Raw genomic sequence first — 22,088 nt, 5'->3', positions numbered from 1 at the left:
ACAAGAATGGCCACAGACATACATGAGAATACTTTTAATGTTTCTTCATTAATGGTGCCTTTTGCTTGAGATACCATTTTTTTAGTTATGTTAAGGAACTAGTTATTTACTTTGGCTTAAAACAATTTTTTTTAAAGTGAATGTAGGATTCTGTTACATTTGATTTCAGCATCTTACAGAGATTGTCATGTGGTTTTTCTTTCTTGACCTCTTGGTAAGTTATTGTCTTTGAAAAGACTCCCCTTGGTTGTGGCGTTGTAATGTAGTCATAATGTGCTGCTGGGGATTCCTTTTGCTAATATTAGTGTTTTCTCTGTAGATCTCATAAGTGGAGATTGGCCTATAGGTTTGTGTGTACGTATGATATCCTTGACAGATTTTTTTTATATATAAACATGATTCTGACTTCATAAAAAGTTTAGAAGTTTTCTTTTCTTTTCTTTTCTTTTTTTTTCTCTTTTTGGAGATGGGAGTTTTGCTGTCGCCCAGGCTGGAGTGCAATGGTGTGATCTTGGCTCACAGCAACTTCTGCCTCCCAAGTTCAAGCAATTCTGCTGCCTCAGCCTCCCAAGTAACTGGGATTACGGGCATGCACAACCACTCCCAGCTAATTTTGTGTTTTTAGTAGAAATGGGGTTTCACCATGTTGGTCAGGCTGGTCTCAAACTTCTGACCTCAGGTGATCCACCTGCCTCACCTCCCAGAGTGCTGGGATTATAGGCATGAGCCAGCTGTGCCTGTCCCAAAGTTTTCTTTTTTCTTTTTTTTGAGACAGAGTCTCACACTATTTCCTGGGCTGGAGTGCAGTGGCATAATCTCGGCTCACTGCAACCTCCGCCTCCCGGGTTCAGGCGATTCTCCTGCCTCAGCCTCCTGAGTAGCTGAGATTACAGGCGCCCATCACCACAGCTGGCTTATTTTTTGTCTTTTTTAGCAGAGACGGGGGTTCCACTATGTTGGCCAGGCTAGTCTTGAACTCCTGACCCTGTGATCCGCCCATGTCGGCCTCCCAAAGAGCTGGGATTATAGGCGTGAGCCACTGCACCTGGCCCAGAAGTTTTCTTTATTTCTTTGAGGTTGTTTTTTGTTTGTTTGTTTGTTAGAGTCTTCAGAACCAGTGTATTCTTTGAGGTTTTGAATATATTCTATAGAATTAAACAAAACAGACGGCTGTCCTACTTCCTCTTCATCTGTGACTCCTTACGTTTTATCCCTTTTTTAGTTCAAATGGTTGTTTGAACTAACCATTATATGTCCCCCTCCTTCCTTCCCTCCCTTGTTTTCCATCCTCCTCCTCTACCAAGAAACAGCTTCTTCTTGTCTACAACTCCAGTTACATGTTTTGAAGACCTTTTTGTTCTTGACGTGGTCTCTTACGTAATTGTCCAGTTTGTCTATGCCTTACTATGGCTATTCTGACCTGGCTTTTAATGCACTAATTTCTCTCTTTAACTATATTTACTTAAAATACTATATATTCATCCAACCTTAGTTATTGTAATTTTCCATTCTGGAATTTGCGTTTGATTCTTCTACTTCTTGACTGCAGTTCTCAATCTAGTCTTTGATTTCCCTAAACATGCTGTTATTTTAGAATTCATGTTGATAACTTCACTGTGTGAAATCCCTGTATATTTGTTTCTGTTGTCTGTTACTTCTCTTTTGATTTTCTGTTGCTGCATTAGGTTCTTGTATGCCTAGTTATTTTTGATTGAGTGTAAGTCATTGCATACGAAAATTTTGGGATTCTGTATGATGTTATCTTTCTCTATAGAGGACCTTAATTGGTTTCTTGAAGAAGAGTAAGAGCACCAGCACCTCACATTCAGGGAGTTAAAGTCTCCACACTGGGAATCAGTCCCTGGGAGGTCCAGGGTATTTCCAGCTTGCCCCTTTACTTCAGTGGCATAGTCTTCAGGGACCCACCCTAAAGCCTGAGATGAACCATCTCCTTTCTTCTAGGGACTTCCCAGAGGAACTGTTGTTACCAGTTTAGCATGTATCCTTCCAGGTCTTTTCTTTGAATTTGTATGTATCGATGTGTATGTACATGTGTGTACATACACATACTTTTAGAAATGATTTTGTTTGTGTCTTATTGACGTATTTTAAGTAAGTGGAATCATTCTGTGTATGATTTTGCAGCTTGCTTTTCTTCACTTAATGGCATTTCTTAGTGAAACTTCCCATTTCAGTGCAGATTGAGCTACCTCTTTTTTGGTAGGGGTCAGTTGTAGAGTATTTTGTAGCACAAATAAGTAATAGTTTATTTAACCGTTCACTCAGGGACAAACTTCAGAATGTCTCTAGGCTTTTTTCTGTTTATGCTGAATATTCTTGTATATGCCCTTTTTAGATAGATAAGGGTTTATAGAACATTATGAAAAAATAGTGACAGATACACATTTTTTATTTATATTTATGTATTTGTGTATTTATTTATTTATTTGAGACGGAGTCTCGCTCTGGAGTGCTGTGGCACCATCTCGGCTCACTACAACCTCTGACTCCCTGGTTCAAGCAGTTCTGCTACGTCAGCCTCCCGAGTAGCTGGGATCACAGGCGTGCGCCACTGCGCCCAGCTGATGTTTGTATTTTTAGTAGAGATGGGATTTCACCATGTTGGCCAGGACGGTCTCTATCTCCTGACCTTGTGATCCACCCACCTCAGCCTCCCTAAATGCTGGGATTACAGGTGTGAGCCACCGCACCTGGGCTACGTTTTTTATTTTAATAAATAGTGCCAAATTTATCTCCTAAATTCACCGACAGTAAATGATAGTATAAGAGTTTTCACACATGGCCAAGCACGGTGCCCCATGCCTGTAATCCCAGCACTTTGGGAGGGTAAGGTGGGCCAGTCATCCGAGATCAGGAGTTCAAGACCAGCCTGGCCGTGGCGAAACCCTGTCTCTACCAAAAATACAAAGATTAGCTGGGTTTGGAGGTGTGCGCCTATAATCCCAGCTACTCGGGAGATTGAGGCAGGAGAATCGCTTGAACCTGGGAGGCGGAAGTTGGAGTGAGCTGAGATCACGCCATTGCACTCCAACCTGGGTGACAGAGCGAGATTGTCTCAAAAAAAAAAAAAAAAAAAAGAATTTTCATCATCCTCACCAATGCTTGGTATTATCTAATTTAAAAGTTTGCCAGTTTTACAGGGAAAAAAATACTGTCTTAGTTTAATTTTTCATTTTGCTGGTTGCTAATGAGATTTAGATTGTTTTTATATGTTTTTTGAACATTTCTTATTCTTCTGATGTGTTAGCATTCTTTCATTGTTTTCTCTGCTGTGGAGTTATTTTTGTTTTAGTGGTCTCAGATTAAATTATAATTCAGGGCCGGGTTCAGTGGCTCATGCCTGTAATCCCAGCACTTTGGGAGGCTGAGGGAGGCAGATCACTTAAGGCCAGGAGTTTGAGACCAGCGTGGCCAACATGGCGAAACCCCATCTCTACTAAAAATACAAAAATTCGCTGGACATGGTGGCACATGCTTGTAATCCCAGCCACTCGGGAGGTTAAGGCACAAGAGTTGCTTGAGCCTGGGAGGCAGAGGTTGCAGTGAGCTGAGATCGCACCGTTGCACTCCAGCCTGGGTAACAGGAAAACTCTGTCTCAAAAGTAAAAATAAATTATAATTCAAACTCTATCTCAGGCTTTAATCTATGAATGACTACTTTGATTCTTACAGATACTACATAGTGTAATCAAATTTCAATGTTAAGATAAATATAAAAATAGGTATTGTTAAGGGGGAGGGTGTTTTTGTTTCTTTCCTATCCTATCTCGGAAGCTCAATATAAGTACATAAGGAGGGATAGGCATAGGAAAGAAATTGAATTATTAAAATTTCATTTTTTCTTAGACAAATAAACCTCAGAGATCACGACCCAATCTCATCAAACCAGCTGCCCAGTGGCAAGATCTGAAAAGGTTGGGAGAAGAAAGCCCTAAAAAGTCTAGAGCAGCATTTGAATCAGATAAGAGCAGCTATTTTTCAGTGTGTAACAACCCATTGTTTGATTCTGGGGCACAGGATGATTCTGAGGATGACTACGGTGAATTTCTGGATCTTGGGCCTCCTGGAATCTCTGAATTCACTAAGCCAAGTGGCCAAATAGAAAAAGAACCCAAGCCTGGACCGAGTCGTAACGAAGCAGCAAATGACATTATCAACCCCAGATCAGAGCAGAAAGTCATCATCTTGGAAGAAGGTAGCCTTCTTTACGCTGAAAGCGATCCTTTGGAAACTCAGAACCAGTCATCCGAAGACTCAGAGACAGAGCTGTTATCAAATCCAGGAGAGTCAGCTGCTCTAGCAGATGATCAGGCCATCGAAGAAGACTGCTGGTTAGATCATCCTTACTTGCAGTCTCTGAACCAACAGCCCCGTGAAATAACAAACCAAGTTGTTCCTCAGGAACGGCAGCCTGAAGCAGAACTGGGCCGCTTGTTGTTTCAGCATGAATTCCCGGGGCCAGCTTTTCCAAGGCCAGAACCCCAGCAAGGTGGGATTTCAGGCCCCTCTTCTCCTCAGCCTGCCCATCCTCTAGGAGAGTTTGAAGACCAGCAGTTAGCAATTGATGATGAAGAGCCAGGTCCAGGCTTTCCAATGCAAGAATCTGAAGAGCCCAATTTGGAAAACATTTGGGGGCAAGAAGCTGCAGAGGTAGATCAAGAACTTGTTGAACTATTAGTGAAAGAAACGGTAAGTTTTATCAAGTAAATGCAGACACTACATATACTGAGTTTCTTTCTTTCTTTTTTTTTTTATTGCAAAAAAAAGTTGTATGTATGGACTTTATTTTTCTAAGAAGTATATATCTAGATATACAGAAAAGAGACACTCTGAAGACGTGAAAATGGAATTGGGGTTCCTTTACTATACTTAACCCTTCAGGAAGCTCTCTGGGATTCTAATTGCATATCATGGTGGCCTGGTGCTGTCATACCTGCAGTTCCTCATTTTTTTCAAATTCCTTGAATTCACTCCAAGTGGAAACCCTTAAAGCAGGTTTATTGAATTACCTAGACCTATGCTGTCCAATATGGCACTTACTCCTTGTGGCAGTTTACATTTAAATGTCTTACAGTTAAATAAAATTTTCCCGTTGCACCAGTCACATCTTAGCCTTAGTAGCCACGTGAGGCTAACAGCTTACCTCATCATCAAGCATAGAGGACAATGTTTCTGTCATCCTACAAAGCTCTATTAGTGGTGATATTAAGAGTAATACAAGGGCCGGGCACGGTGACTCACGCCTGTAATCCCAGCACTTTGGGAGGCCAAGGCGGGTGGATCACGAGGTCAGGAGATCAAGACCTTCCCGACTAACACGGTGAAACCCTGTCTCAACTGAAAAAAACAAAAAATTAGCCTGGTGTGGTGGCGTGCGCCTGTAGTCCCAGCAACCTCCGCCTCCTGGGTTCAAGCGATTCTTCTGCCTCAGCCTCCTGAGTAGCTGGCATTACAGGTGCATACCACCACGCTTGGCTAATTTTTGTTTTTTTTTTTTAGTAGAGACGGGATTTCACCATGTTGGCCAGGCTGGTTTCGAACTCCTGACCTCAGGTGATCCGCCTGCCTCGACCTCCCAAAGTGCTTCGATTATAGGCATGAGCCACTGCGCCCAGCCACCCAGGTGTTTTTATCTAGCCACGAGGTTGTGAGCTGCTTGAGGGCTGGCATGAGATTGTAACTTATGTTTCGATTCCCTTTGTCTAGACAGAGATGCTCAATATTTGTTGAAACAATGAAGAATGGATCTGTAAAATGGGGACAGAGAACCAGATCTCTCAAGACCTTTCTAGACCTAATCTTCTATGTAGACAGATGAATCTGAGAACTAGTGTTGACTTTGAAGACACACACAGACCTGCTTCACAGCCCTTTTCTAGTCTTAATCATTTTATTACACTTTTGCCATCCATCTTGTATTGGCATTTGAAACCATTCTAGTGAATGAAATGTAAATTATGTTCTTACTTGTTTCTAGGAAGCAAGATTTCCAGATGTAGCAAATGGGTTTATTGAGGAAATAATTCATTTGAAGAATTATTATGATCTGAATGTGTAAGTATAATACCATGCTTTTTTTGTGGTAGTGGTGCTGGTAAAATATATATAATATAAAATTTACCATTTTAATCATTTTTAAATATACAATTTGGTGGTGGTAAGTAAATTAACGTTATTATGCAACTATCACTACCATCCATCTCCAGAACTCTTTCTTCTTCTCAAACTGAAACACTGTCCCCATTGAACACTCACTCCCCATCCCCCTCCCAAGCCAATGGCACCCACCATCCTACTTTTTTTCTATATGGATTTGACTGCTATCAGGCCCTCATGTATTTATTCTTTCCTGACTGGCTTATTTCACTTGGCATGTCTTTTTTAATGACCTTGTTCATTCTGACACTGATATACAGACTGTTTTCTGGATTTTATGGAATACTGCATGGTTACAGAATTATGATGCTGAGTTGTTTCTGAGGTTGATACTACCTGTGTTTTAGTCAAGATGTTAAGACATTTTCCTCCCTACAATTGTAACAAAGTGTTCTGCAACCACTCTGGAGAAATACATAGAAGCATTTCTTAATTTTCATTATGAAAAGGATAAATATGGGCCAGACACATGGCTCACACCTTTAGTCCTGGCACTTTGGGAGGCTGAGGCAAGAGGATTACCTGAGTCCAGGAATTCAAGGCTGCAGTGAGCTATGTTATGCTCCTACACTCCAGCCTGGGAGACAGAGTGAGACGTTGTCTCTGTTTAAAAAAAAATTTTTTATAAGTCTTAAATATGCTTTTTAAAAATATAAGTTTTCCTGAAGAATATAAAATGAAAATATATTCTTTCCCCTCCTTCTGATCTGCAGAAGTGAAATAGTCGTAATTTGTGTTGTTGTTGTTGTTGTTGTTGATGGAATCTTGTTCTGTTGCCCAGGCTGGAGTGCAGTAGTGTGATCTTGGCTCACTGCGATCTCCACTTCGCAGGTTCAAGCAGTTCTCCTGTCTCAGTCTCCTGAGTAGCTGGCATTACAGGCATGCTCCACCGCACCTGGCTAATTTTTGTATTTTTAGTAGAGACAGGGTTTCACCGTGTTGGTTAGGCTAGTTTTGAACCCCTGACCTCGTGATCCGCTTACCTTGGCCTCCCAAAGTGCTAGGATTACAGACGTGAGCCACTGTGCCCAGCCTGGTGGTAAACTTAAACAAAATAGACAGTTCACTAAACACCTTTCCTCAAAGTTCCTATCTTATACTGTAGTTCTCAGTCAGGGGTGCAGGTGGATTTCTTCCCTGCCGAGGCTGAGAAGGAAGGACCCCTTTCCAGGTACTTAACTCAATGTAGGTACTGTTTTCTAATTTGTACAATGACACTGTTGGAGCCAGTAGTGGCCTTGTCTGATCCCACCTCTGTACAGAGGCAACCACTGTCATCAGATTTTTATTTGTTTGTTTGTTTATTTATTTATTTTTGAGACAGTCTTACTCTGTCGCCTACGCTAGAGTGCAGTGGTGCAATCTCAGCTCACTGCAGCCTCCGCCTCCCAGATTCAAGTGACTCTCCTGCCTCAGCCTCCCAAGTAGGTGGGATTACAGGCATGCGCCATCACACCTGGCTAATTTTTGTATTTTTAGTAGAGAGAGAGTTAGTTTCCCCGTGTTGGCCAGGCTGATCTTGAACTCCTGACCTCAGGTGATCCGCCTACCGCATCCTCCCAAAGTGCTGGGATTACAGGTGTGAGCCACTTCACCTGGCCTTCCCTTAATCTTTATAATTTTACTTAACATGCTTCTCAGTAAGGCAAAACCGTTAAGAGTATGTATTACCAGGCCATAGATTGGTGGTGATGTCAGTTCTGGAAATTTTGTAGCTGTTTCCTGTCTTCTGTAACTCTTCTCCCACAATCTCCATGTCTCTAAGTTCACCTCTTTGTCTCTGAGATGCATTCTGGATGATTTCTTCACAGGTGTCTTCCAGCCCACAAATTTCTCTTCAGCAGAGTGTAATCTTTTAACTCATCCACTGTGTTACTGTTTTTCAGTTATGATATTTTAGCTTTTAATTATCTTGTTTATTTTCCTAGAATTTTGCTCTTGGCCTATATTTTTAATCTTTTTTTATTTCTTTAAACAATAAACATTGCTTCTTTGTGAGTGTGATTGTTCTGATGTGTTAAGTTCTTCGGAATCTTATTCTGTTCTTCCTGCTGGCTCCCATGGTGCCTCATTTTCTTGTATATTTTCTAAGTTTGACTCTAAGCTCATGTCTTGAGTTCTTGATAGAGTTGGTTTCTTTAGAGAGGATTGCTTTTGCTTCTTTCAAGTCCCCAAGGGCAGTGTCATTTTGAAACGACTTTAGATTCCTGTCTTGAAGTTTTTGGATTATACAAACTTTTTCTATTTTATTTATTTATTTTTTTACTTTTTGAAATGAAGTCTCACTCTCTTGCCCAGGCTGGAGTGCAATGGCGCGATCCTGGCTCACTGCAACCTCTGTCTCCTGGGTACAAGCAATTCTTCTGCCTCAGCCCCCTGAGTAGCTGGGATTACAGGCGCACACCACCATGCCCAGCTAATTTATGTATTTTAGTAGAGATGGGGTTTCAGCATGTTGGCCAGGCTGGTCTCGAACTCCTGACCTCAAGTTAGCCCCCTGCCTCAGCCTCCCAAAGTGCTGGAAAACATGAGCCACCATGCCCGGCAAACTTTTTCTTTCTTTCTTTCTTTTTTTTTTTTTTTTTTGAGAGACAGAATTTTTCCCTTGTCACCCAAGCTAGAGTGCAATGGCATGATCTCGGCTCACTGCAACCTTTGCCTCCCATGTTCAGATGATTCTACTGCCTCAGCTTCCCGAATAGCTGGGATTACAGGCATGTGTTACCTCACCCAGCTTGGATTACCCACACTCTTAAAGCGTTTTTTATTTTTCAACAAGAGACTCTACCTGGGTATTAACCTTCAATACAGTGAGGAAAAAAAGCCATTTTGTTATATACATGCCAGTTACTCATCTCGAGCCTTTCCACATATTCTTTATTGTGTATAGTTTTTTTTTGTGTGTGTGTGTGTGTGTGTTATTTATTTATTTTTTTTGAGACGGAGTCTTGCTCAGTCGCCCAGGCTGGAGTGCAGTGGCCAGATTTCCGCTCACTGCAAGCTCCGCCTCCCGGGTTTACGCCATTCTCCTGCCTCGGCCTCCCCAGTAGCTGGGACTACAGGCACCCGCCACGTCGCCCGGCTAGTTTTTTGTATTTTTTAGTAGAGACAGGGTTTCATTGTATTAACCAGGATGGTCTCGATCTCCCGACCTCGTGATCCACCCATCTCGGCCTCCCAAAGTGCTGGGATTACAGGCTTGAGCCACCGCGCCCGGCCTGGGTATAGTTTTTAAACTTAGTTATTGTAGAATATAATATACATAAAGAAAAATGAAGAAAATAAAGATGCACAGCTCAATAATTTATCACAAACCAAACACTTATGTAACCACAACCCAGAAATCTTCAAGAAATAGAACGTTGCTATCCTCTTTGAACACTATATAAAGATTTTGTGTAGTCTATAGTCTTTTGCGTCTGACTTCTTTTCACTCAGCATTATGTTTGTGAGGGTTATTCATGTTGGGTAGAACCACAGTTTATGTATTTTTCATATACCACTTAGCGATGAAATTTTCCGTCTACTTTTAATAGGGATTTGAGTTCTGACTGTCACAAATAATGTAGCTTTGAACATTCTCCTGCTTGTCTCCTGAACTCTACTTGCCCCACGCCCTGGCATCCACCTTCTGTTGGCTATGTTTGCTGTTTTCCAGCAGAATTGTTTGTGGGGGAGTTTTTTCCCCTCCTAGCTTTTAAAATACTTTCTTTTTGGGCTTCTAAGTGGCATGATAGTAACTACATTTTTAAAAATTACTAAGCTTCATTTTTTAGAGCAGTTTTAGGTTTACAGGAAAATTGAGCAGCAATGACTACATTTTTACAATGAAAACTTTCTTGTAGACTTCCACTCATTTAAAACAACTTATATGTGTGAATTGCTTTAACAGTTCTTCGACAATACTGAGTTATGATGTTATTTTTTGTAGTTAACTAGGGTAGGCATAAAGTAGCATAAGTGACATTTCTTTGATAATTGGCTGTGTTTTTCATATATTTGTTTACTAATTGTATTTCACTTGTGTGTGAATTGTTTACGTCTCTTCTCTTTGAATTCCTTTTTTTTTTTTTTTTGGTTAATGTTTTCCTGGTTATGAAATGGAATACTGTTTTGTTCATTACAGAAAATGTAAATGGTAGAGAAAAGTATAAACTTTGCTCATTTATAGAACAATGATTTGAATACCAGATACCATATTTTAGTATTTTTTAACAATTTAACCTCATCAAAATTGAGTATACTTCAATGTTTTTCTCTTCTTCTGCAAATGAACATCATGTTTAAATATATCTTCAAGATTGTCTATAAAAATCACTAAAATGTAATCAAATTGACACCTTCTGTTACAGTTTTGTTCTCCTACTTCCTGAGTCTCACACATGTACTTACTTTTAGGGACTTGCTGACCCTCTGTGCTTTTTGTGTCACTCAGAAGCAAATATTGATCCTTAAACACATACAAATTCTCATGAAATCCAAAAAGCAGGGGAATGTACAGTCCTTGTACTGCATCTTTTCAAACCAATCTTGCTTTCCTGAGACTGCTTTCCTTTCCCTTAGTCTCTGGACTCCTAGGGCAATGTTAATTCCACAACTAAACTAAAATGTTAATGGAAACTGGAAATAAGGCCCAAAGCTGGGTTGAGCAGGCTGGGATTTTGTTGTAGCTCAGTCTCAGTTGCTTTATGTGTGTCTTTAAATGGCCTTCAGATGGAACCATCTGGATATTTTAAGCAGGAAGGGCCTATGGAGAACCACATGGCAGGTAATCTACTCTGGCTGGTTAACTTAGACCTTTCACTCACACGGGGTCAACTTCAGTTGGATGAAGGCAGCAACAGCTATCTAAGGGTTGAAAGGTTGGAGTACGGCTGGGTGTGGTGGCTGACGACTGTAATCCCAACACTTTAGGAGGCCAGAATGGGCAGATCACAAGGTCAGGAGATCGAGACCATCCTGTTTAACATGGTGAAACCCCGTCTCTACTAAAAATACAAAAAAAGTAGCCAGGCGTGGTGGCAGGTGCCTGTAGTGCCAGCTACGCAGGAGGCTGAAGCGGGAGAATGGCTGAACTTGGGAGGCGGAGCTTGCAGTGAGCTGAAATCGCACCACTGCACTCCAGCCTGGGCAACAGAGCGAGACTCCGTCTCAAAAAAAAAAAGGCTGGAGTACTAGCCTGGCTTACTTTGCAGGAGTGCCTTCTTTAGATCCGCTAGCATGTCAAATCAGCTCAAGCGTGAGATCATATGAAGAGGTGGGCAGATTGAAGTCCGGCAGGCTTCCCCACTGCTTTTGCCCCAGGGTGCAGATATTAGAACAGAGGCTACCACTTGTTTCTGTAGAAGAAAAACTGTGTCCTTCATTTTCTGTGCCTCCAAATGTCCCTTAATCTCCAGAAGAGCTCTGTTGGTAAGCATAATGAAGGGATTAAACTAGAAATGAATTCTGACAGTTTATAGTGAGAGCTTCTGATTTCTGCCATGTGGAACTTCATATCTGTAGCGCTTCAGTATTTGAAGTTCTTAGTATTGTTGAAAATATAAAATGAATTGGGGAGAGATGAACCGCTCAAACACGTTTGTTTTTTCAAGAAATCATATCTACTGTTCTACCTGTATTTCATGTAGAGGTGTACTTATGTATCATGTACTTGAGAAAACATGTGAAAACAGACCATTTTAAAGCTAGTCCATGTCTGGTTTGTCGCCACATTAAATATGCACATGTAATGAGTTGTCTGGAACTCAAGCCTTTCCCTACAGACGGGATTTTTGCTGGTGGCTAATTCTCAGGTCAGCCTTCAAAGGTTTGCATAACTTCAGTGCACACCAGTGAATTCTAGGATGGAGAATTACCACTGATGACAATGGTTTTAAAGGAAAATGAACTCTGAATTCTTGTCTCCCTCTGTAATAGGAGGAGTTTCCTGCTTTTTTTCCTCTCTTTGGGCCTCTGGCGTTGTGTTCCATAGACTGGGCAGACTGTGGTGGTAGGGAAGCAGGGAGCTTAGAGACAAAAAGTATATGGGACTCCCAGAAGTCATGGCAAAAGGAAATGCATTGAGATGTCAGGATGAGGGAGAGCACTTTGACATGGGTCCCCGGTGGGGGTTGCAGAATAAACGAACCCGTGCAAACCAGTCCCGAAACACTGGCACCTGGGTGAGAAAAGGAGCCAGACCTGGACACTTTTTCTCTGCCCTCTTTCTGCCAGACCTCCTGTCCTACTATTATAGGCCTTACTATTGACATCTGGCAAAAGAGAATCAGTAGAAAGGGAGGTGTGTGAGAATTGCAGGTATAGCACCTAGGGGTTCATCCTAGGAATCTACTGGAGCAAGAGAAAGAACAGAGAAAAGGGGAAGTCCCCATTAACCTCTGAGCAAAGGAACTTCCTTGCTACTGAATGTGGCTAGAGCTGTACCCCACTCACTCTGTCTTCACTACTGTGTGGTCATTCCAAGGTGGTTGTCTGATTTGACTGTGAAGAGCCTGAATAGTTAACATTTGTTGGGTCTGGGTGGTGACACATCAATGTGTGTTATCTCACTCTATATATCCTTACTTTGGAAGTATTTCATGATGATAATAGACAAAGCTAATGGGTTTGGTGTGAAGAGTGTCTGTTCGTAGGAAAACATGATCTGTTCATCAGTCTAGCTTAACAGCTAGCTAAATAAACCGAGTGTAACTCAGTGGCTCATAGAGCTTTATATTACTATAGAGATTTATGTTACCAGAGGGGTGTAAAAAGTATTAATGAATTAACAGAAGATCTTTTATATTTCATTTATTTATTACATTTCTTAGCAGACTGTTTTTTACTGTAAATGTGAATACAGGTTTCCACTTCTTTCTTGTTCATAGTTTTCTTGACAAAGAGTAGCTACTTTTCTTACAAATTTTCCAATTTTGAAGTTTAACCAATAGTAATGACTTCATTACATTAACAGCTAACTGATATATAAACTTCAGAGGAGTTTGCCTTAATCAGTATGTTCATTGCTTTTTATATTTTTTCTCTTCCACAAAGATAGGAATGCAGTGCACTTGTTGTTTATTTATCTGTTTAGTTTTTCTGGGCTGCACACATCTTAATTTCTTGATAGGCCAGTTGTAATGTGATTAAGGACTATATTCTTCAAACATTGCATTTGAAGCAATGGGCAGGTGTGGGATTTGGAAGCAGTATGAAAGTAACATCATTTGTTTTTGCAGACTTTGTAATTTTCTTCTGGAAAACCCAGATTATCCAAAGAGAGAAGATAGAATCATCATAAATCCCAGTAGCAGTCTGCTGGCCAGCCAGGATGAGACAAAGGCAAGTGTCGTGTTCTTGTTTTGCAGTCGCTACCTGGAAATGCCCTACTTTGTTGTTGTTATCTGTATGGGAAGAAAGTGCTTTGTTGGGACAAGTTTTTAAAGACTAGCAGAGGGACATAGGATTTCAGAATATGTCTATACTTCAGTGAGATCTCCCATTCTGAGCCACTTTGAATTCTGTCTGTAACTTCTATCTTTCCTTGTAATTCTTATCTTCCTTTTCCCACAAAGAATTAAACGAATCCTCCATATCTTTAATCCTACAAAGCAAATTCCAAGAATTGGCCAGGACACTAACATTTTATTATGACAATTTTCAAACCTACAGAAAAGTTGAAATATTTTACGTCGATCACCTATATCCCTACCACTGGTGCTACTACAAAGTTAACAGTTTACTGTATCCTCTTTATCATACATATGTCCTGTGTCTGTCCATCAGCACATCTTTGTTATGTTTCATTTCATTATAATGCATTTCAAAGTAAATTGCAAAAACATCAGTACACTTCCCTGTAAATACATCAGCATGCAGATCGTTACCTAGAGTTGAATATCTTTTTTCTTTTAATGTGAGATTTGTATACAGTGTATACTATACATCTGTTTAACCAGATCTCATATCAAGATGTAAACAGTTTGGTTTTTAAAAACTTTAATCATTGTCATTATTTGTGATCCAAACTGGCATTTAGTGTGTTACATGGTAAAGTATGGTCGAGAACTAACTTTATTAAGATCTGTTGCTTGATCTTCCAACTCCCCATAGATTCTTTGATTATATCTCTTACATATTCTATAATAGAAAAAAATAGTTGTGTGTAAATATGTTATGGAAAGAATGGCTGAAAGATTGGTTTAAATCCCCAACTATACTTCTTTACTAGTTATAACTAGTAAAACTAGTCTGTCAGCTCCAGACAGGTTCGTTTAACCTCTCTGAGCCACCATTTTCTCATCTGTCTTATAGGGCTGGTAACTTCCTTATAGAGTAATTAGAACAAACGTTATTCTTTTCTACACATGTAATTCTTAAAATGATTTCCCTTACATGGGAAATGTACTGCCTGGCCTCTGATTTTATGCTTCTCTCTCGTTTCAGTTGCCTAAAATAGACTTTTTTGACTATTCTAAATTGACGTCTCTTGACCAGCGCTGCTTCATCCAAGCTGCTGACCTCCTCATGGCCGACTTCAAAATGCTCAGTAGTCAGGACATCAAGTGGGCCCTGCACGAGCTCAAAGGACACTATGCAATCACCCGAAAGGTGCTCTACTTGGTCTTCCTCTTGGGGTCACATCACTTGGCTACATCTTCCCATGATAACAGAATGAACAGTCCAGCTTGTGGAAATTGGGATGGTTTATGATTGCTAAGGAATTAGGGTGAAGATAAATAGGTATTTGCTGGTCATGAAGGGTTAAATGAAAAGAAATGATAGATAGATGAGAAGCAGAGAAGTCCTGGTTTGACCATAAAAACATGGAGGGTAATACATTCTACTGTGGAACGCAGGAGTATGAAAGATGTGTTCTAATCCTGCTCCTTCCTGATTTGCTTTCCGACTTGGGACAGGTCACACGACCATCCATCCCCCAGATGGCTCAGTTATCAGTGATAGGACATAAGGTCTGTAAAGAGTCTGGGAACAAGAATGGGCAGCTACTGACAGCTCCTAGCATTTTCCCCCCAGGACCTTAATTAGATAGCACTTAAAGGCCTTTGTTAAGGGTGAGAAGGGTGCTGGTTCATGGTGGGTAACACAGACATCTTCCATGAAGGACAGCACATGGTGCCCACTTTGTAGCTGTGGCCAGAACAGGAGTGCGTGCACCAGCAAAGACCTTGGCTTACTCCTCTTGGTCGCCCTTACTGCCATTAAATTCTATCCTACTGAAATTCTTGTGATTCTCAGCAAACACTGTGATGTTTCTTTTGTCCAAAGGACAAACGTGGGGTTATCGTGGTGGTTAAAATACTCATTGGGTTTTACCTGTAGGAAGAGAAGAACCAAGCCGTGGACTGTGGCTCATGCTGAGGTAGGCCAAGCCCCTTCCACCTTTTTTTTTTGAAATGGAGTCTCGCTCTTTCACCCAGGCTGGAGTGCAATGGCACGATCTCGGCTCACTGCAGCCTCTGCCTTCCCAGTTCAAGCGATTCTCCTGCATCAGCCTCCTGAGTAGCTGGGACCACAGATGCTTACCACCGCACCTGGCTGAGTTTTGTATTTTTGGTAAAGATGGGGTTTCACCATGTTGGCCAGGCTGGTCAGCAACTCCTGACCTCACATGATCCGCCTGCCTCAGCCTCCCAAAGGGCTGGGATTACTGGCATGAGCCACCGTGCCCGGCCAAAAAAAGACTGAAAGAAAAATAGAGGGGCTTTGAAAGGGTAAAATAGGAGACAACCTAAGGTAGACCAAGGGTCTCCAGAAGGGCCTCCCTGAACAAGGAACATTTAATCACAGACCCAAGTAGGAGTTTCGTGGAAGATGTTGGTATCATTTGTTGAGGTGAGAACTAGTACAAACATTTGCTTTGGAGGGAAATAATCATGAATTCAGTCTGGGAAACATTGGTTGCCAGTGTGCTGAGAAGGGCCTGTGAGACTAAGTAAAAATAATTCACTGAAATGTTGACTGGACTAAAAAGTTTGGAAAATACAGACTGTAGATAGGTTTTTAGGGGTGTGTGTGTGTGTGTGTGTGTGTGTGTGTGTGTCTCCTTGGGTTTTATGGTGATAGGACTTTGAGAGTCATCAGCATATGGAAAATCTCACCAGCCAGGATGAGGTACCCAGAGATATCAGGTGAGAAGAGAGGACTGCTGACATGTGAAGACCAAGTGGAGGAGGCAGGCAGACAGGAAGGAAGTTGTAAGACTGGAGCAGTCTGTATTATCACATCATCATCATTGTTATTCTTGTTTAGTAACAGGATCTCTCTCTGTTACCCAGGCTGGAGTACAGTGGCACAATCATGGCTTATTGCAACCTTGACCTTCTGGGCTCAAGCCGTCCTCCTGCCTCAGCTTCCCATGTAGCTAGGACTACAGGTGCATACCACCACACCTGGATGATCTTTTTATTTTGTTTTTTGTAGAAATGGGGTCTTGCTAGATTGTGCAGGATGGTCTTGAACTCCTGACCTCAGGCTGTCCTCGCACCTCAACCTCCTAAAGCACTGGGATGCCACCATGCCCAGCCTGTTATTAAATACTGCTAAGAGTTTGTGCAAGATGAGGACTAAAATGCAGATGGTAGACTTGTAGACTTGGCCACTCAATAATAAGCATAGATTAGTAAGTGCAGAGGCGGGGTAGATGTCAGATTAGAGACAGCTGGAAAGCTTGTGGTCATAAGGGTGAGGTGGTAAAACAGAAGATAAACAACTCCTTTGATAAGTTTCTCTACAAAGAGGGGAAGAAGAAAGAGGGGCTGGCATTGAAAGAGAGATGAGATCACCTTCTCAACACCGCCACACTGGGGATTAAGTTTCAGCAGGAGTTTCAGACAAACACTGCCATCATAGCCACCGCCCTTCTCATGCCGCCCAGGCTTGGACCCCAGCCTGCCCTGCACCCTAACAACATAGCCATAGGACATGAGCCCCAGGGCCTCCTACCCCCTGCCACACTCAGGAGTCCCACCCAGTCTTCCTGAAAGGCTCCCACTCTTCCTTCTTCTCTTACAGGCAGAATGGTCCTACCTCACACACCCCTCCTTCCTGTTCAAATCAGGTACCCCTTCTCCCTCCTTTTTTTAGGATGCCAAAGACTTGAGCACTTTTTTTTTTTCCAGACAGAATCACACTCTGTTGCCTAGGCTGGAGTGCAATGGCACGATCTCAGCTCATGCAACCTCCGCTTACCAGGTTCACTGATTCTCCTGCCTCAGCCTCCCAATTAGCTGGCATTACAGGCGCATGCCACCATGTCCAGCTAATTTTTTTGTATTTTTAGTAGAGACAGGGTTTTGCCATGTTGTCCAGGCTGGTCTCAAACTCCTGACCTCAGGTGATCCACCTGCCTCAGCCTCCCAAAGTGATGGGATTATAAGCATGAGCCACCCTGGGCGTGAGCCGCCCTGACTTGAATGTATTTAAATCCTGATAAGGAAAATCTAAGAGGGAGAAGCTGAAGGTAGGAAAGAAAAGGGATCCTCACCAGTGGAAGGATTTTATGCTTCAGCATCCTATCCAAGGGTGGGGTGGATATAGGTACATGCAGAGAAGAGCGTGGGGGAAGCAGGTTAGGGGAAAGTAAAGAGGAGCATTGACCAGAGAAACAACATGGAAGATTTGCCTACAGAATGGAACTCACCAGCACATTGTCGTGTGATTTAACCTGTACTTATTCAAGGACAGCTTGGACAGTTTTGTTTTATTTGAGACTGGGTCTCCTGTGTTACCCAGGATGGAGTGCAGTGGCGCAATCATGGCTCACTGCAACCCTGCCTCTCAGGCTCAAGTGATTGTCCTACCTTAACCTCTAAGTACCTGGGACCACAGCTGTGGACCACCAGCTGTCTTTTTATATTTTTAGTAGAGATGGGGTATCCCCATGTTGCCCAGGCTAGCCTTGAACTCCTAAGCTCAAGGGATCTATCCCCGTCAGCCTCCCACAGTGCTAGGATTACAGGTGTGAGCCGCTGCACCCTGCCAACAGTTTTTCTTTTCCCTACTCTTTAATCTGTCAGTAAGTATTTTGCTTCCACCACTGTACCAGTTTATGAAAGTCAGAGAGAATGAAAATAAATTCTGCCTATTTACCACTGCCTATTCTTTTTTTTTCTTTTTTCTGAGACATAGTCTCACTCTTTCACCCAGGCTGGATTGCAGTGGTACAGTCTCGGCTCACTGCAACCTCCGCCTCCCAGGTTCAAGCCATTCTCCTGCCTCAGCCTCCTGAGTAGCTGGGATTGCAGGCGTGTGCCGCTATACCTGGCTAATTTTTGTATTTTTAGTACAGATGGGGTTTCACCATGTTGGCCAGGCTGGTCTCGAACTCCTGACCTCAAAGGATCCACCCGCCTTGACCTCCCAAAGTTTTGGGATTACAGGCGTGAGCCACTGCACCCAGCCGCCACTACCTATTGTTCACCATGCTGGGAAGAAAGCTGAAGACGTGTTAAAATGGCATTTGGGGATTGCCTGTCTCGTGTATTCTTACTTTCCATTTATAGAAGTAACCTCTCGCTTTCTCAATTTTTAGGCCTTTTCTGATGCCATTAAAAAATGGCAGGAGCTATCACCAGAAACCAGTGGAAAAAGGAAGAGAAAAGAAATGAACCAGTATTCTTACATCGATTTCAAGTAGAACAAGGTAACACAAACTGTGTTGCTGGCAGTGTGTAGCTGCAACACTGTATCTTTTCTTCTTCATAGTCAGTGAAGGAAGCCGTGCTACAAGTGTCTGCCCAGTATCTGGCCAGGCCAGTCCAAGGAGTGACTGACAGGAACTATTTTCTCAGCACATCAAAATTTTCAGAAAGTGGCTGCACTTGTTGGCTTCCTCCTTCCTACTTAAGATAAACCATGGCAGGAAAATTTTGTGTGGTAGAAAATTCATGTGTGAGAAGGTATTTGAGTATGCTGTTAAGCTTGGGGAAAAAACTGGTCTTCAAGGTTTGATGAGAATTGGCTGTGTTGTTAGGTAAAAACTACCCAGACTTATGAATGAGGCCTTACTACAGAGGGTCACTTATGCAACTGAGAGAATGGCCAATAGCCACATGTTTCTCCAAAATTCTGTCATTCTTATTGATGAAATAACTGCTGAAAACCCTTTTGAAGAGGTTACTTCAGGTCTCATCCCCAGAAATATAAACTTGAGTTTTATAACAACTCAGATTTTATCTGAGTTGCTTCCACCCAGTAAAGGAATTACTACAACTTTTCTAGAGATCATCCCTTTCTGTTACGTGTGCACTTAATTACCACACTTGATTTCAGGTATGACTAAGTGGGAATTCAGGTAACTATAAAGCTGGAAAGTGTTTGTATTTGTATTTGTATTTACTTTTTTTTTTTTTTTTTTGGAGACGGAATCTTGCTGTGTGTGTCACACAAGCTAGAGTGCTGTGGCGCAGTCTCGGCTCACTGCAAGCTCTGGTTCCCGGGTTCACACCGTTCTCCTGCCTCAGCCTCCCAAGAAGCTGGGACTACAGGTGCCCACCACCACACCCGGCTAATTTTTTGAATTTTTTAGTAGAGACGGAGGCCTTGGCCTCCCAAAGTGCTGGGGTTACAGGCATGAGCCACTGTGCCCCAGGATCTAAAAGCAAATCCCTTAGGCTATGACTCCTGAGGTTCCTAAGCCAGTCTGTGGAGCAGCGCTCTGCTGACATGACATTCTCCTGGCCTGTGGCAGAATGTAGAACTAGGGGCAGTGTGCAGGTGGTTTTTCATTCAGCCAAATTTACCCACAGTTCAGAACAGGCATCCTTGTACATAGCCATACAGCGTTTGTTTCTGACTTCAGTGGTGGAGAAAGTGCTACTTTGCAAGATAGTTGACTCCCTTGTTGGTCAGCTCCGTCTTTTAGACAGTTCTTCCTTTGTATTAAGTCAGCATGTACTTCCTGAAGTTCCCTGCCATGGTTGTAGTTCTTGCCTGTGGAGAGACAGATTCTGGCTGTTGCCCCTTCGTCAGCCTGACTGCCCTTCTCCCCTTCCCTGTGTGCCCTTCTCTAGCTTGTCAGGGTCTTTTTGAAAGTTAGGGTGTAGAAGACGGGACATCATACTCCACATGAGGTCTGCTCACATTCAGTCTTGCTCTTTTCACCCACATTGCTGTCAGGTCATATACCTCTCTCAGTTTCACTGCATCTCACATTTTCCCGTTAACTTCATTTTATTTGATTCAGTCCCTTGTTTTAGGTATAGCACTTTAATTTAGATGCTGAGTCTTAAATTTAATTATCAGATAATCTTTAAGGACCCTGGAAGTATGAGATAAAAAATACACTTGATTTGTGTTAGTAGTTTAATGTTTATGACTCATACTTAGCCTTTTTTAACAGCTTTTTATAAGGACACAGGCTAAGAATCCCTCATCTGTTCTAGGCATCCCATTTTTTCCTATTCAGTTTGTTTTCCGTCTAAGCACTGCTCTTTGGGCTATAATTGCTTGACTCAGAGTGAGACAGGGTTCTCCCTCCTCTGTCCTTTTTATGATCCTTCAGGAAAGTAAATTAGAGGGAAGTGTGTAGACTTAATTGCATTTATTTTTAAAAATAAAGGACTGAGGCGGGGTGCGGTGGCTCACGCCTGTAATCCCGGCACTGTGGGAGGCCGAGGCGGGCGGATCACAAGGTCAGGAGATCGATATCATCCTGGCTAACACAGTGAAACCCCATCTCTACTAAAAATACAAAAAAATTAGCCAGGTGTGGTGGTGGGCACCTGTAGTCCCAGCTACTTGGGAGGCTGAGGCTGGAGAATGGCGTGAACCTGGGAGGCAGAGCTTGCAGTAAGCCGAGCTCATGCCACTGCACTCTAGCCTGAGCAACAGAGCAAGACTCTGTCTCTAAAAAAGTAAATAAATAAAATTAAAGGACTGAAAATAAATCTTACTACTTTAACATGATAAACTACAAAAAGAACTGAGTAAAGACGAAAGAAATAATAGAGGGTGGAATTTTTTTAAAACTTGTAGTGTTGATAATTATAACTAACATTTGTTTAGCACTTAATATGTACCACTCACTTTTCTAAGTGCTTTAATGGATTAATTCATTTATGTTTCAAATAACCTTATGAGATGTATGTGCCATTATTATCATTTTGTAGAAAAAAAACTGAAGCACAGAGAGGTTAAGTAACGTAGCACATGTTACACAGCTAGCAAGTAGCCGAGCTGGGAATCTGGCTTCAAAACTTACTCTCTAATCGTGTGCTTTTCTATTCTCATAATACCAAAAACTGGTTTTGTTTTGTTTTTAATTTTGAGACGGAGTCCACTTCCCAAGCTCAAGCAGTTCTCCTGCCTCAGCCTCTCAAGTAGCTGGGATTAATTACAGGTGTGTGCCATCACGCCTGGCTAATTTTTGTGTTTTTAGTAGAGACGGGGTTTCACCATGTTGTACAGGTTGCTCTCGAACTCCTGACCTCAGATAATGTGCCGTCCTCGGCCTCCCGAAGTGCTGGGATTATAGGCATGAGCCACTGCGCCTGGCCCCAAAAACTGGTTTTCTGAAGAAAAAGTTTGAATTTAAAAAAATGTGAGAATGAGCAAGAGAAAAGGAGAATCAAAATAAAATGTATTAGGAACCAGATAGTAAATGTTAAAATCAAGAGATTACCAAGAACAGACAAGAGTACATTGAAAATCTGGATGAGATAAAGTTTTCTAGGAAAATATAAATTGGTCAGGCATTGTGACTCACACCTGTAATCCCAGTACTTTGGGAGGCCAGGGCTGGTGGATGGTTTGAGCCCAGGACTTCAAGACCAGCCTGGACAACACGGGAAAAATCCCATCTCTAAAAAAATACAAAAAAATTAACTGGGCATGGTGGCATCTGCCTTTATAGTCCCACCTCCTCAGGAGGCTGAGGCGGGAGGATCACCTGAGCCCAGGAGTCGAGG

At 42.1% G+C, this 22,088-nt stretch overlaps 1 protein-coding gene across 1 annotated transcript in view; it reads left to right on the top strand.

Annotated features, from left to right (window-relative positions):
* Positions 1-22,088, top strand: part of RNF216 (ring finger protein 216) — a 143,736-nt gene that overhangs the window by 15,682 nt on the left and 105,966 nt on the right. The window contains exons 4-9 of the mRNA XM_033192118.1: positions 4,039-4,710; positions 5,999-6,075; positions 13,398-13,500; positions 14,605-14,769; positions 18,713-18,813; positions 19,929-19,963. Coding sequence (XP_033048009.1) covers positions 4,039-4,710; positions 5,999-6,075; positions 13,398-13,500; positions 14,605-14,769; positions 18,713-18,813; positions 19,929-19,963 — 1,153 coding nt within the window. The remainder of the gene's footprint in view (positions 1-4,038; positions 4,711-5,998; positions 6,076-13,397; positions 13,501-14,604; positions 14,770-18,712; positions 18,814-19,928; positions 19,964-22,088) is intronic.

This window comes from Trachypithecus francoisi, unplaced genomic scaffold (assembly GCF_009764315.1).
Source record: "Trachypithecus francoisi isolate TF-2019V2 unplaced genomic scaffold, Tfra_2.0 Lachesis_group4, whole genome shotgun sequence".
Classification (NCBI taxonomy): Eukaryota; Metazoa; Chordata; class Mammalia; order Primates; family Cercopithecidae; genus Trachypithecus; species Trachypithecus francoisi.
The sequence above is the reverse complement of the archived record's forward strand: the minus strand, read 5'-3'. Positions and strand labels throughout refer to the sequence as shown.